Source organism: Phaethon aethereus (assembly GCF_964289735.1).
Source record: "Phaethon aethereus genome assembly, chromosome: 8".
NCBI classification, from domain to species: Eukaryota; Metazoa; Chordata; class Aves; order Phaethontiformes; family Phaethontidae; genus Phaethon; species Phaethon aethereus.
Genome location: NC_138584.1, coordinates 5,916,155 through 5,929,295, shown reverse-complemented (window position 1 = coordinate 5,929,295; position 13,141 = coordinate 5,916,155). Strand labels below are relative to the sequence as shown.

The window sequence follows — 13,141 nt, the reverse complement described above, 5'->3', positions numbered from 1 at the left end:
GTAGTGAATATTACCTTGTTTTTAAATACAAGTTTCTTAGTAATGCTTTTTGTTATACAGTAAAGCAGGTTGAGATTCTGCTGCAGGTAGTTTTACTTCCACATCAAATGGTGTGCTCTTGCACAGAAGATCTCCGAAGTCCCTTAGACCCTGTGTTCAGGGTGTAGCATGCTGCAAAGATGCAGACATTTCTTGGGTGGAACGTGTCAGCTTTTTAATAGTGCACAATTACAATGCAGAGCCTTTTAAGGCACTAATTGGAAAATATTGTATCCATTTAGAATTGCAGAGAAAATATATAGGTAAGCAGAGTGTAATTACCCAAAGTGGAATTGGCCCAAGACTTGAAATCCATACTCCTGCAAATAGCACAAGGAGATTTTTAATGACTATAGATGATCAGGCTTCAGTTTCTTGTCTTGTTGAAAAGGCAACATTTGCAGCAGAACCAGCCTTCCAGTGCCATGGGAAGGGGCTGGTTGCACAGTGCTGCAGTACCCCTGAGCTGACAGAATAGGCAGCACTCTCTCTCCCGAACTGTTGGTTTTCCCGCATTGATCTCAACCAAGTTCCACACCAATAAAATGAGATTCTGCTTGTCCAAAGGCAAATGCAAACCAGCATTAATTATAGCCACTAATCTGTAATGTGAATTTTGATATAGAGGATAGAAATGCCTCTTAATTATTCTTTCAGTTTAAGTTTGTCTTAGAGCTAAGGTTTGTTTTAAGGAAGACCCGGGAAACAAGTGGACTTTGTTAGGTAATTGCACAATAGTTACACTTGTGTAATTACAACAGTATTCCTCTACACATGTATAAAGAAACTGAAATCATCTGCTGAAGTATTTATTGCTATTGTGCATATTGCAGATAGTGCTTCTTTCTTTTGAAGTAAGCATCTGTGGCACAAAAAAGTTGGTATTTGTCCAACTGAAATCCTAAGTCTTAAGTAATTACCAGTCCAGAGATGAGTTAGGGATGCTAAATGTGAATTAAAGATCTTTCCATGTTTACCGATTGTTTTAAATTGTACCCTTTCCCCCTTTTAGACTTTGATAGTGGTGTTGAGTGCAAGAATATTAATCATTAAATGGCCCATAGATGTCATCTCTGCTTCTATAGAAAGTCATTGTCAGAAAATTCATTCTAATTCAAGGTTAATTAGTGTAACATTAAAATTACGTGTTACAAAAATTAATTACTTGCTGGGTCAAAAAGTGTGTTAAAATGCTTAATGCCTTGTGTCTGAGATCGCATTTCCTTACGCAAAACCACGTTCTACCTCTGCTGCCCTGCCCAAGAATGTCCAGCAGAAGCAGCGCGCGCTTCGGTTGCATGTGTCTTCTGCCCCTCCTGCTGTTTTGGCACCATGGTCAGGAAATCTGGCTCACCGTTCCCATTAGCAGATAAATGAGTTGCTCACCTTGTTCCTCACTGCTCTGTCGAGAGATTTATAGCCAGGCATGGGATAATTCAACTGATTTCATCTATGAAGTCTGTGACTGTTTTGTGTAGCATACTGGAAAACACAGGTCAGTCTGACTGTGTCACAGCTTGGGGAATGATTTCTTGGTTGTCTGTGGGGTGATTCCCAAGGAACCCCCTGCAAGTGTGCCACTTGCCATCCTAAATCAGGAGAGACTGATGCTAACAGTAAGTCTAACTTAACTATGTACATAGTAAACAAAGAAGAAAACCTTCCATCTCAAAGTACTTTGAGCTAACTTTCCCTTTGGAGTTGCTGATACATAAAAATCTATTATAGTTCATAGAAGATGTCTTACAGCTGCTTGTCAAAAGGCTCTGTTGCTGCTTTGAATGCATTTTTGCATTATAAGAACATAAGCACTCCAGCCTCAGTGCAGGCCTGTTAATGTGTGTGAAGCTATCACAGCTCTGCTGTGAGGTCCTGTTGCAAAAACAAGTGTTACCTTTCACAGGCTTGGCTGTTCAACGCAAAATCAGAGCAGCACCCCTGAACGCAACCCCAAAAGCTCAACTTCACTTCGCTACTTCCGTAGCCCTTTCCGAGGCCAGATGGGTTTTCAGATGTGTGTGTCAGCCCTCCGAGGGGTCCTGAGCTACTTCCCATGTCCTTGACAGGCAGGAAGATCTGAACTTCCATCGCATCCCCTCCCAGGGTGGCAGAGACTTGTAGAAAGGGGATGGAAAGAAAACTGCGGAGGTTTGGGAGGGGCTGGAGACATGGATGCAGCAGCCCGTGTTGCAGGGCTGAGAGGGGAATGGTCATGGGTGATGCCTGCCTCGACGCCCAGTTTTAATCTTCTGTTGCAGCAGAGGCAGAGCCCGTGGGTTGAGTGTTTCAGACCTGCCAGAAGAATGAGCTTCTGGGGACTTGGCATCCGGGTGACTTAGGCAGCATTGAAAATCTTACCCTTACTGTGTAAGTCATTGCTCCCAGAAACATCAGAGGTGTCAAAATCCCAAATCTATGTAGGAAAACAAATCACATCATGGCTCTTGCTTTTCATGCTTTGCTGCTTTACCCCTCTAAATTTTTTGCTAGCTTGTGGGTTTGATGCTAAATTAATGAAAAATTTAACTACATGTCACTTTTAACACTTCTAGCATTATTCTGTAAGTCCAAATCAGGAGCAATAGTGTGTTACATGCTAATATTACTGTAGTTCTTTTTAAAAAGTCTGTGTTAATTTTGTTATTGGTACTCAATGCTTAATAGCAAGACTGTGATTTTTCTGTGCTTTTTTTTTGGCTGGCTTTGTTAATTTTCTCCTGGATGTTGCAGGGCCGGGCTCTGCTCCACTGGGCTTGCGACAGAGGACACAAGGAGCTGGTTTCAGTACTGTTACAGCACGCTGCTGATGTTAACAGCCAGGTAAGAAAGGAATAAAAAGGTGAATTTGATTGATGTGTTATGTAGCTGCGTGACCAAATGTTTCGCACGAAACTGAATTCTTCTTCCAAAACTCCATAGCAAGTACTCTCAGGGCACTTATCGCAGAGAAGAACATCCAAAAAGGTAACCTGGGAAAAATAACAGAATTTGGTTGCATGAAATACATATACTCATAAGGGACTTTTTTCAGTTCCTACTGAAACTTCTCCACACAGTAAAGTTTTTTGATCACCTGGCTGTGGCTTCCAGTGTGACTTGTGGTACTGATGAGAAGAGAGGCTTCCTGCGTACGAGATGTTTGGTAGCTTCCTACATAAAGTGCATTCCCCAATGTATTTTTTTGTCACACTATGCTCTCAGCAGAACTTTGTGGACTAATGGAAAGAGAATCCCACTTTGCCTAGTGGAAAAGCACCCGATAAATGCACAGCACGGTGCAGGCATAGGTGATGCTGCGGGTCACAGCGTGGTGGGCATGTGACAGCTACAGTAAGGGTCTTAGGGCTGACTGAGGGCAAAGTCAAATGGCTTATGCCATTTCCATCCCCACATGCCCACCTCACCTCCCTGGGGGTCACAGTTTCTAGCACAATTTGTCTTAACGTAAAGCAGCTTTTTAGCCACTGCAGTTTGCAGCCCCCGTGTCTGAGCTTAACTAGCGGCAGTTTTAGGCTACCTTAAGAGACCAGGCTGTGAGCCGCGCGGGTTCAGCAACCGCTTTGCAAGTGGTTCATTCCAGCCAGCCAGCTTCAGTCTGCCTGTGCTCATGAGTCAGTGCTCCTAGTTTTGTCAGCTTGTTGTAATTAAGGGCTGACCTGTGTAAATGCGATCGTGTTCGGAAATAATTGTCCAACATATTTCTGTCAAATTATGATTGACTGCTCTTTACCAGCGTGGCACTTATTGGCTTTGCTCTCCTGCCCGGTTTGGACACAGATACACCTCTGCTGACAAATCTGCTAGCTCTTACTGGTGAGATCTTAAGCAGTCTTGCGATAAATGCTTCAGGAATTTGTAAGAGGGGGGACCTTAAGCAGAGTTGCATCTGAAGGCTTGTCAGCAGTCTTGCAGTGTTCACAGGCTGCAAACAGCTATGTTGGTATTTACACACACGTGAAATCATTGCAAAAAAGTCTTTCGTGCCCTTGCCTGGGCAGAATTGCGGGTGGGATGGGGATTAGGAAGCGTGGTTCTGCAGTACCTGGTGAGACATGCTTAAGACCTCGGGGATTTCACTTGTAATAATTTTGTAGGAGTTTTCCCTTGTGTAGAAGAGGGGCAGGGGAGCCAGCACAAATGAGGAGCTTTGCATGCCCCGCTGTCAGAGTAGACCGTCGCCTTTCAGTCAGAGCCGGTGAGTGATGCGTCAGGTACATATGGCAACAAATTTGCCTTGAAATTGGGGGGGAGTCGGATCAGACACCTGCCCGTCCCCTTTGCCCTGGCAGCCCAGGAGATGGTCCTGTCTGGGATGCTGTACCACTGCAGCAGTCTGAAAAGACGCTTCTCTTTGCTGCTTGCCTCATTTCTTTGCAGATGAAGTCTGACTCGTAGAAGAAAAGGCTGAAGGGAGAGTCATCTTATTTTTTCCCTGAACATTAATTTTCTGTTAAATTCTTCCTTTTTTTTTTTCCCTTTTGATGTATTGCACTTTTTCTAACCAGATTATTTTTGGCCAGTAACAAAAGGTTAATAATAGCCATAAAAAGAAAATCAATCTTTGGAATTTTTTTCCCCCCACCAAGGTAGTAAAAGAGAACTCTTTTTATAAAGGTCTCTGTTCGCACGTAGGTGTGCTCCCAGAGAAGGCAGACACATTTTTATTCTCAGCCATATATAAATTGCAATAACATTTCAAGACTTTGTGACCTGATGTTTACTTCTTTTTTTTTTTTTTTTTTTACCTTTAACCTGTAAGAATTCACATCCAAAGCAAGAGAAGAAGGGATTTTAAGAGCAACCAGAAGAAAAAGAGAGAGGGGAAAAACTCTGGCTTCCTAACAGGCCATAAACAGCGCAGCGCCAGCTATTATACATTACCAAATGCACTATCAGTTAATGTGTCGGCTATAAAGAGCGGTGGATTAAGCGTAAGGGAATTTCTGGTGGCTTGAATCAGTGACGCTGTTATTTCAGAGCGATGTGCTCTTGGGAGAGGTTCCCTTCGCAGGCTGCATGCAGCAGCTCTGCGACTTCCACCCGCTGCTCAGGTCTTCAGGTGTTTTTCTGTCGTGTTCAGTTTTGCAGCAGTAACTGCATGCAGGCAGCGTAAGAGAGAAAGAATAAAATAGGGATTGTGAGGGTTATGAGCAGGTAGTGAAGGAGAGAAATGTTATAGGCCAATTTTTTTTTTAAATTGCCTGTGTTTTAGTATGCTTCTAAAAAGTTAGTCAAACAGCACGACAGATTTATGCTGTCTTCCATTACATTTTTAATAAACGCTCTTCTATCTTGGCTCTCTTGGAGCATGCTAAAGGATTTAGCTGCCCTAAGCACACAAGGACGGTGGTGCTCTCCTAGGTGACCTGGAGCGACTCATACCAGTTCACTCTGCCTGTAGATGTGCCTCACTCGCTTTTTGCTGCCTTATTTTAGTTTTCTTTGGACTATCTATTGTCAAAGAGCTTGCAGTCTCTGGATCAAGAGTCTTGAGCAAGAGTCAACTTACTGCTCTTTGTTTATCAACAGCTTGGGAGCAGGAGGAGAGGGCGCCTGGCTCCGCTCGTTCCTTTAGCATACTCGAAACCGCTTTAATTCTGGGAATAACCACACACTCTTGGACTGCAGTGGTCCAGCGCTTGTGCTTTTTGTTTTAAACAGTGCTACTGCAGTTTTACAAGGGAGGTTCGCTAATGTCACTGAAAAGCTGCAGCCATTGAGTTCTCTGATTGTTCGTAATTAGCTCTAATAGCACGTTTGAAAAGAGGTGGTAAGCGCTTGCCATGGGCAAGGGGATACAGAAAGGCAACAGGCTTCTCTACTTCGTTGAAAAGAGGCGTTTTTAGGAATTACCTAAATCTTCAGAGCCAGAGGCCATTTCCAAGTGGGTGGTGGTATGGTATTTTGGAGCTCTGCTGGAAATACCCAGAGCTTGGGGCTTAGTCTGAAAACAGCCTCCTTCCACTGGAACTGTTTGCCTAAAATGTAGGCTTTTAATTGACTGATGAAGTGAAAGGAAGGGGAGTATATTTATAATATAACAGTTATGAAGGAGCTCGGCAACGTGATTATAATATCCATTTCTAGCTTTAAAGTAGATGAAGACATGAATAAGTTTTCCTTGCAGAGGATGAGTGACAAAGAAAAGCCGCCTTTTCCTAGGGAGAGTTTTTCCTTGCAATGTTTTCTCTGGCCTTGGGACGGAGGTTTTCTGGGGCCAGGGGAGGCACTGCAGCGGGATAGCTCTGGCTACCTGAAAGGGGGTTGTGGTGAGGTGGGTGTTGGTCTCTTCTCCCAAGTAACCAGCGATAGAACAAGAGGAAACGGCCTCAAGTTGTGCCAGGGGAGGCTTAGATTGGATATTGGGAAAAATGTCTTTACTGAGAGAATGAATTGGAACAGGCTGCCCAGGGAGGTAGTGGAGTCGCCATCACTGGAAGTGTTCAAAAAACGTATAGGTGTGGCACTTTGGGACGTGGTTTAGCGGGCATGATGGTGTTGGGTTAAGGGTTGGACTTGGTGATCTTAAAGGTCTTTTCCAACCGTAATGATTCTGTGATTCTATGACTGCAAGCTGTGCAGAATTGCACCCCAGCTCCGCGCTCCCCTGCGGCTGTGCCACAGTGTCCTCCGCGTTCCCTGTGCCAACAGCAGCGACTTTATTTGTCCTCGGTTGTACCTGGTGGTGCAGTGCCAGGGTGGAGGAGACAGCAGAACTCTGCTCCGCTCCTGGATGTGAGGTGCTGCCCAACCAGCTCCCAGAGGAGCAACTTTAGTGTGCTGAGGGGTAGGTTTAGGCACTGTTCAGTGCTTGCTTCAGTGCTCTTGGGTGGAAGAGCGCTCTTGGGGCAGGGTCTAAGTCTGGTCACCTCCTCCGGCAAGAGCAAGTAAGGCAGCTTGAAACGGGCTGGTGCAAAGGTCCCACATGATTGCTCATTCTGCACAGGGAGTGTTGCAGGTACACAAATTACTACTGCTGTTTTAAGAAAGATGAAGGGCATCGTGGTGTAGTAATTGTCCAATGAGAGAGAAAAGGACACACAGCATCTCTCATTTGTAACATCAAAACAGTAAACCATAGACTCTCCTCCTGGACTTGCTGTCACTTTGTTCCATTTGTGGGTACCCTTTGCTCCAAAATAATAATCTGCGTGTTAAGGGCGTGCCCTTGGGAATGCAGTGGGGAACCATCCTGGAGTGACTGCCACAGATCAGCTTACTCTGAAAAAGCTTTTCAAGCCTATCCAGCCATGTGAACAAGTCTTAAAATGAATATTATTAGTTTTAAGTAGAACTGTATCACTTGACACACAGGAAAATTAAGGACTGTGTACCTGGTGCAGCAGCCAAGTTAAAATTGTATCTAAATATTATTTTATGATTTTTGAACTACATCATTGTGCAGTTCTACTAAACAGCTTCTCAATGTTATGGTAATCATTTGCTTATGCTAAAATTGTACTATAATTGGATAATATAACTAAGGATGAAAAAAGCTGTAACTGATCTTCAGTTTTTATTTGCTGACCTTTCACTTTCCTACTAAAGGTGCAGATTACTGTACTGAGGTCTTAAACCACTTGTCAGCGAGTTCTCAGTGTTCACCCATGGACCCTCAGGGGTTTGAGAGGGGAACTTGAGAACCAAGGCTGAGAATCATCAGATTAGGAAATCTCTTGCTAGTATATGTGGATTTTTTTATTCATTCCTATACACCAGTAATTTCAGTGAAAAGCATCTAGTGTCTATGCTGCCTGCAGAGAGAGTTGCTTCCTCTGTGGTGCCAATGTTGTATCTGTATCTTGTACCAATTCACACGAGGCTGCGCAGCTCTCTGAAGCCGTACTTGTTAGCGTGTGATTTTGAGTTTGCTGGATTTTATTTTTCTGTTTTGTGTGAGGTTTTTTTTTTCCTAAAATGTATCTCGCATAGCAAGAGCGAACGTGGTTGCCTCCCCAGCTTGTCTTTTTTCCTAGTCCCCTGCTGCACACTTCTAGCAGGCAGCTGCTTCGCTCCTCTCTATTTGCATGCTAACACACTTGAGAGTCAGAGGGCTTCTGGACACAGGGATGTGGAGTAGCCGTCGCCTTGTAATACCTTCACTCACATCCTCATTGGGGAGAAAAAAAAAAAGGAAAAAAATCTTTTCAAATGGAGACAATACAAACATAATAAATGGCATGGAGGGTTCATCTCCCTCATGACTCAATCCTTCTCAAACAACATTATTATTGACTGGCCTATTGGTTGCCAAAAAGGAAAATCAATTGTACTAGAAGTAGTTGCTGGGCCACAGATCATGGTACTAACCCAGCAGAGACAGGTTGATTTTTATCAACTATCCAAAGACTAATTTCCACCATTAGCTAAAAATGAAGTAGAAATTATGGATATGTCGAAGATTGCTGAGATTGGTGGTCTGTTGGTTTTGTTTTATTTGTATGTTTTTCTGTTTTCCTGCCTGACTCTAAGAGGATTGTGTCTGTATAGGATAAAAAGAAGCAAGGAAAAGTCAGGCCTGCTTGCCTGCCTGTCACTGCCCGTTTTCCTTCTTTTCAGTCTTGTTCATTTGGATTTCACATTCGCAAGAATACAAACTGCTTCAGTCTCTGCGTGGGCCTCGTGTTGGGGGCGTTGCATAGACATTTAAAAATGAAGCTGGTCTCGGCAAACATGCATCCCTTCCCTGCCTCCTGCACCCAATACAGCTCTCGCCCTCACTTGTCTGTATCTGTAGGGAGATGTTGAAGAGATCCGTGTGGGCATCTTGACTGTTCTGACCGAGGACCAAAGGCCACAGGCTGTATCTGCAGAGCTTTCCCCCTCCCCGTGGGACGTGTGTGTGTCCGTACAGCCCACCACCTTTGCTGCAAGCTGATGAGTGCAAACACACTTGTAGGTAGGATGCCAGCTGCCAAAGTACTCTGCTGTTATGACTGTTCTCTAAGCCTGGCCGAGATTTAAAAAAGAAAATGTCTGATCTTGTGCCCTTGCAGTTAATGTCCCCAGTATAAATTTCCCCCTAAATATACTAAAAGCCTGGCTCATAAAGCCAGGAGGGACCCTGTCCTGGATCTGATGATTGCTGCAGAGGGTTTGGCATAGTTATGCTCGCAGCGAGCAGAGGATGTCGCAGGTACTGCTGAATTGACCATTGCTGCGGTAAGAAGGTACATTGGCAAACGGCTGAAGACACTAAACAAAGAAAAAGCAAAGCAATGAGAGCAGAATTATTAACCACAATAGTTTCCTTCTTTCCTTATACCCCCCCTCAATCCCTGTCTCACTATTTCTGTAGTCAGCTTTGCCAGGCAGATCTCAGAAGACTCTGCAGGCTCATACCCCTTCAGTCTTGACATTGTTGCCAATGGGTGTGAAAGCCATTAGCCAAAAGAAAGGAGAGATCTGCTTAGTGACAGAGGGTAGCTTTCTACATTAAAGCATTGACATGGTGCCAGTCACACAGTTATTAGAAGTGGCACAGCTCCATGTCTCTCCTGCGGGTGTCTCTGTGGAATGTAGATTGGCAGCAGGTTGAATGTTAAATGGTCACCACTCAGCAGATGCTGATTTTTACCTACTGGGAGAAAAGTCCCTTTCAGCAGAAACATTTGCAAAATATTTGCAGCTCTAAATATATGCTGGGAGATGCAGAGTTTTAGCCCTGGTTTGCTCTTCAGCTTCTGAAGGCACCTCAAACCTCATCAACGCAAACTGTAGGTTGTACAGACGGTGAGATGTTTTTTTTCTACTTGGACAGGTTGGGCTTTTTCGCATTGTTTCTTCCCATCTTCCAGCTTGCCATGTACCGTCTTTGTTTCTTCTGCTCCCTGTAGACATATGAATCATTGCTTCATTGCTGGTGCAGCAAAGCAGTTGGCACCCTTGCTGAGGCAGTGTGAGTGCAGCATTGCCTGCAAAGCAGGCTGACCAGCCGAGAAAGCAACTGCAGGCTTCTGTGTTGTTCCAGCAGTGATTTTGGGGTCCACACTGTCCTTTTCAACTGCTACGTGCAAAACCAGTGTTTGAAAAGTGAAATCCAAGAGCTAATCCTGAAAAAAACTAGCAGTGGTCTCTGTTGCTTTACCCTCAAAATCTAAAGCTGCTTTCAGGGTAATCAAAACACAGGGTTTAAAGCCAGGGACCGAGGACAGGAGCACGTTTTAGTGGATTGCTGTGAAATTGCATGGTTTGTGGGCATCATTTTGTTTTGAGGGCTGTGTTGTGCAGAAGGAGGCCAGTGCTGGTGCAGGAGGAATGCAATCCGGCAGTAGGCACATAGTTTTAGGTCAGGGAGTGTGACCACCTTCTGGATCAGGAAGCCTTGCGCCTGTTCCCATGCCTGACCAGCACAGCTATTTTGTGGTATGATGGCTGCAATCTCTGCCAATGCTCCCAGTAGACAGAGGCCAGCAGCAGTTGGCTTGGCGGTAGGTGCCGGTGGCACCATGGTGCTGCCGTGCATTCTGGTGCAGAGGAGAAACAGGTATCTTACTCCTCACTGCCCCTATATGTCTCCGCAGATGCAGGTAACAGCCTTGCCTTGAATGCCTCCCTGCGAGGACGTGGATGGTCCCGTACCCCTTTGTCTTCTGGTCCCAGGGTCATCTTTGAAATAAGCATGTGTCAAAATACCTGTAATTTGTGAAGTCATTGGTGGAAATGCTTTAGCCCCTCATTAAGGTGTTTGGTTAACTGCGCAAACAGGATACCACTGGCAGCTGAGCTGGTTTTTCAGGTGAACGCATCACCATAGGAATGGTCTCTAATCACCACAGGAATGGTCTCTAGCCTTGCTTCATTTCCTACAGCCTTGGCACCTCTCCCTGCCAGAGGAGCAACCTTTGCCAAGCTATCAGCTAGTCTTTGCTCAGGAGAGATGGTTCCTAGAACATCTCTTTTTGCATTCAGCTGCTTGTAAAAGCTTTCCCTGTTTTGAAGGAGTTAAATTCTGCCATTCACCTTCTCCCTGAGGACTTTTACATATGAGAACGTCTGGGTTTACTTTCCAAATGGAATTTTGTATTCATTTGTTGTCGGCAGTTATCTCTTCCAGTTTGCTTTAAAAAACAAAACAAAACAAACTCACACACAACAAAAACCAACCAAAAAACCAGTTCTGAGTGTATCCTTGGGGCATCTTGAACTTGCAGTCTTTGGTGTGAAGTACTTTTGTTTTTTTTTTCCTAAATAAGATTGTTCTAGCACTTTAAATGTCAGGGGGAATAACTCTTTATCGTTATTTTGTTTGTAGACTTTAAATGAGATTTTTGCTGATCATAGCTGTTTCTTGGCTTCATGGATTGTAAATGGCAAAATGGCACTCGAAATGGCAAAGCTAGTTTAGGAGGTTCCTGTCTCTCAACTCGTACATCTCACTTCTGCATCCATAAGAACAGCTGTCAGCGCAGGAGTCTTTCTAGCTCAGTATTGTGTCTCCAGTGGTGGGGAAGAGTGAATGCGTAGGGGACAGAGTAGGGTAAGCATACAGTGATAATTTCATATATTTTCCCAGAGTCTGTGGCTTGGAGGCTTCCTGAACCATGGGTATTATCTTTGTGCTCCTGGATTTTTCTTTGATAAATTTCTCTCATCCCTCTTTGGATTCCCAACCTTTTACGCCAGAGGGAGTTTTGTAGTTTAACTGTGCATTTGCTTTGCACTTGCCACGATCATTTCATGTGAGACCCCATCGTTCTTGTGTAATGAGAAACAGTAATTGTTCCCCCAGTTACCTTCTCTGTTGTGCTTTTGACTTTATTGGCCTCCTTGACTCCCCTTGATCACTTCTTTTTCAGACTGAGGAGTTTAATCTATTTAATCCTATCCCATTTGGAAACTGCTCCATAACTTTGCTCCTCTTTGTCACCCTTTGAATCATTTCTAGTTCTTCCTTATTTCCTTTCAGATGAAGGGGGTAGCACTTCTCTCAGTGCCCAAGCTGTACATGCAATATGAGGTTTAATGGAGCAATATAATGATGTTTTTTTATTTCCTCTTTTTGTTTTAAATGACTCCTTGTTGTTTGCCTTATATTAACTACCATTGAATACTGAACTGTTATAATAGACAGCTCTATTATAACAACTCATGATCTGTTTCCACAGGGGTAATAGCTAGTTCAGAGCCCATCGCTGTGGATTTAAACTGAAGATTGTTTCTCCACATGTGTATTACTGGTGTTTATTAGCACTGAGTTTCAGCTGCAGTTCTTTCACCCTGTCAATCTGAGATCCTTTTGTAGCATTTTACAGTCAGCTTTTGGTTTAACAGCCTTGGAATGCTTCACTCTCAGCCTCCTTCCCTTGTTCATTTGTGTGGGTTGAACAACCCAAGCCCTTGCACAGATCCCTCAGACTCCAGCGATCACCAGCAATTGTGTGAACTGGGCCTTTATTCCTCTTCAGTCTTTACTTTTGTAATCAGTTATCAAGCAGTGCAAAGACCTTCCCTCTTGCTCTGTGACAGTATCATTTAATAGCCTTTGGTGAGAGGATGTATCAAAAGGCTTTTGGAAATCCATGTGAGCAGAAATCCCCTCCGGTGAGGGGTAGCAGAGGTCTCGGTGGTGCTTGCCTGCACAGGGAACCAAAGGCTGGTGCTGTCCTCCCTCTGCCTCTCACAGAGAGACTGCTCAGTTGCTCCAAAACTTTTTTGCAACAAAACAAGTAAATCCTATCCTGGAGTAACCTTCTAGTTTATTTAGCAGACCAATTGGTTGTCCCAACTTAGTCATCCCATTTTGAAATGGGTCTTCTGTCTTCTTACGGCAATGCTCAGCTTGGATGGAGTAAATCACCCTGTCCTGAGAAGGGCTTCTTATAAAATGAAGGCCTGAGCCTACATGAAGGTGGAAGGTGTGTTGAAGTCTGCCGCATTTGTTCTTGGGTTAGGAATAGCTATCTGCAAGCTGGGGACCAGCATTGCAAGGATTGGTAAACTTCCATCATCTAAATCCGTTTCTCTGGTTCCAGCCAATTAAACATTAAAATGAGTGTGACAAGTAAGTGTTCATTTATGGGTCAGTAACTCCCTAGTATGTCTGTGACACGGCTGGCCGAGACAATTCATTTCAGTACAGTCCTGGGCAACCCGACGTCTC

General features: G+C 44.2%; 1 protein-coding gene across 1 annotated transcript in view; it reads left to right on the top strand.

The window, feature by feature from the left end:
* ACBD6 (acyl-CoA binding domain containing 6) overlaps positions 1 to 13,141 on the top strand; it is an 88,191-nt gene that overhangs the window by 41,185 nt on the left and 33,865 nt on the right. Inside the window, exon 6 of the mRNA XM_082002978.1 lies at positions 2,770 to 2,859. Within this exon, the coding sequence (XP_081859104.1) occupies positions 2,770 to 2,859 (90 nt within the window). The remainder of the gene's footprint in view (positions 1 to 2,769; positions 2,860 to 13,141) is intronic.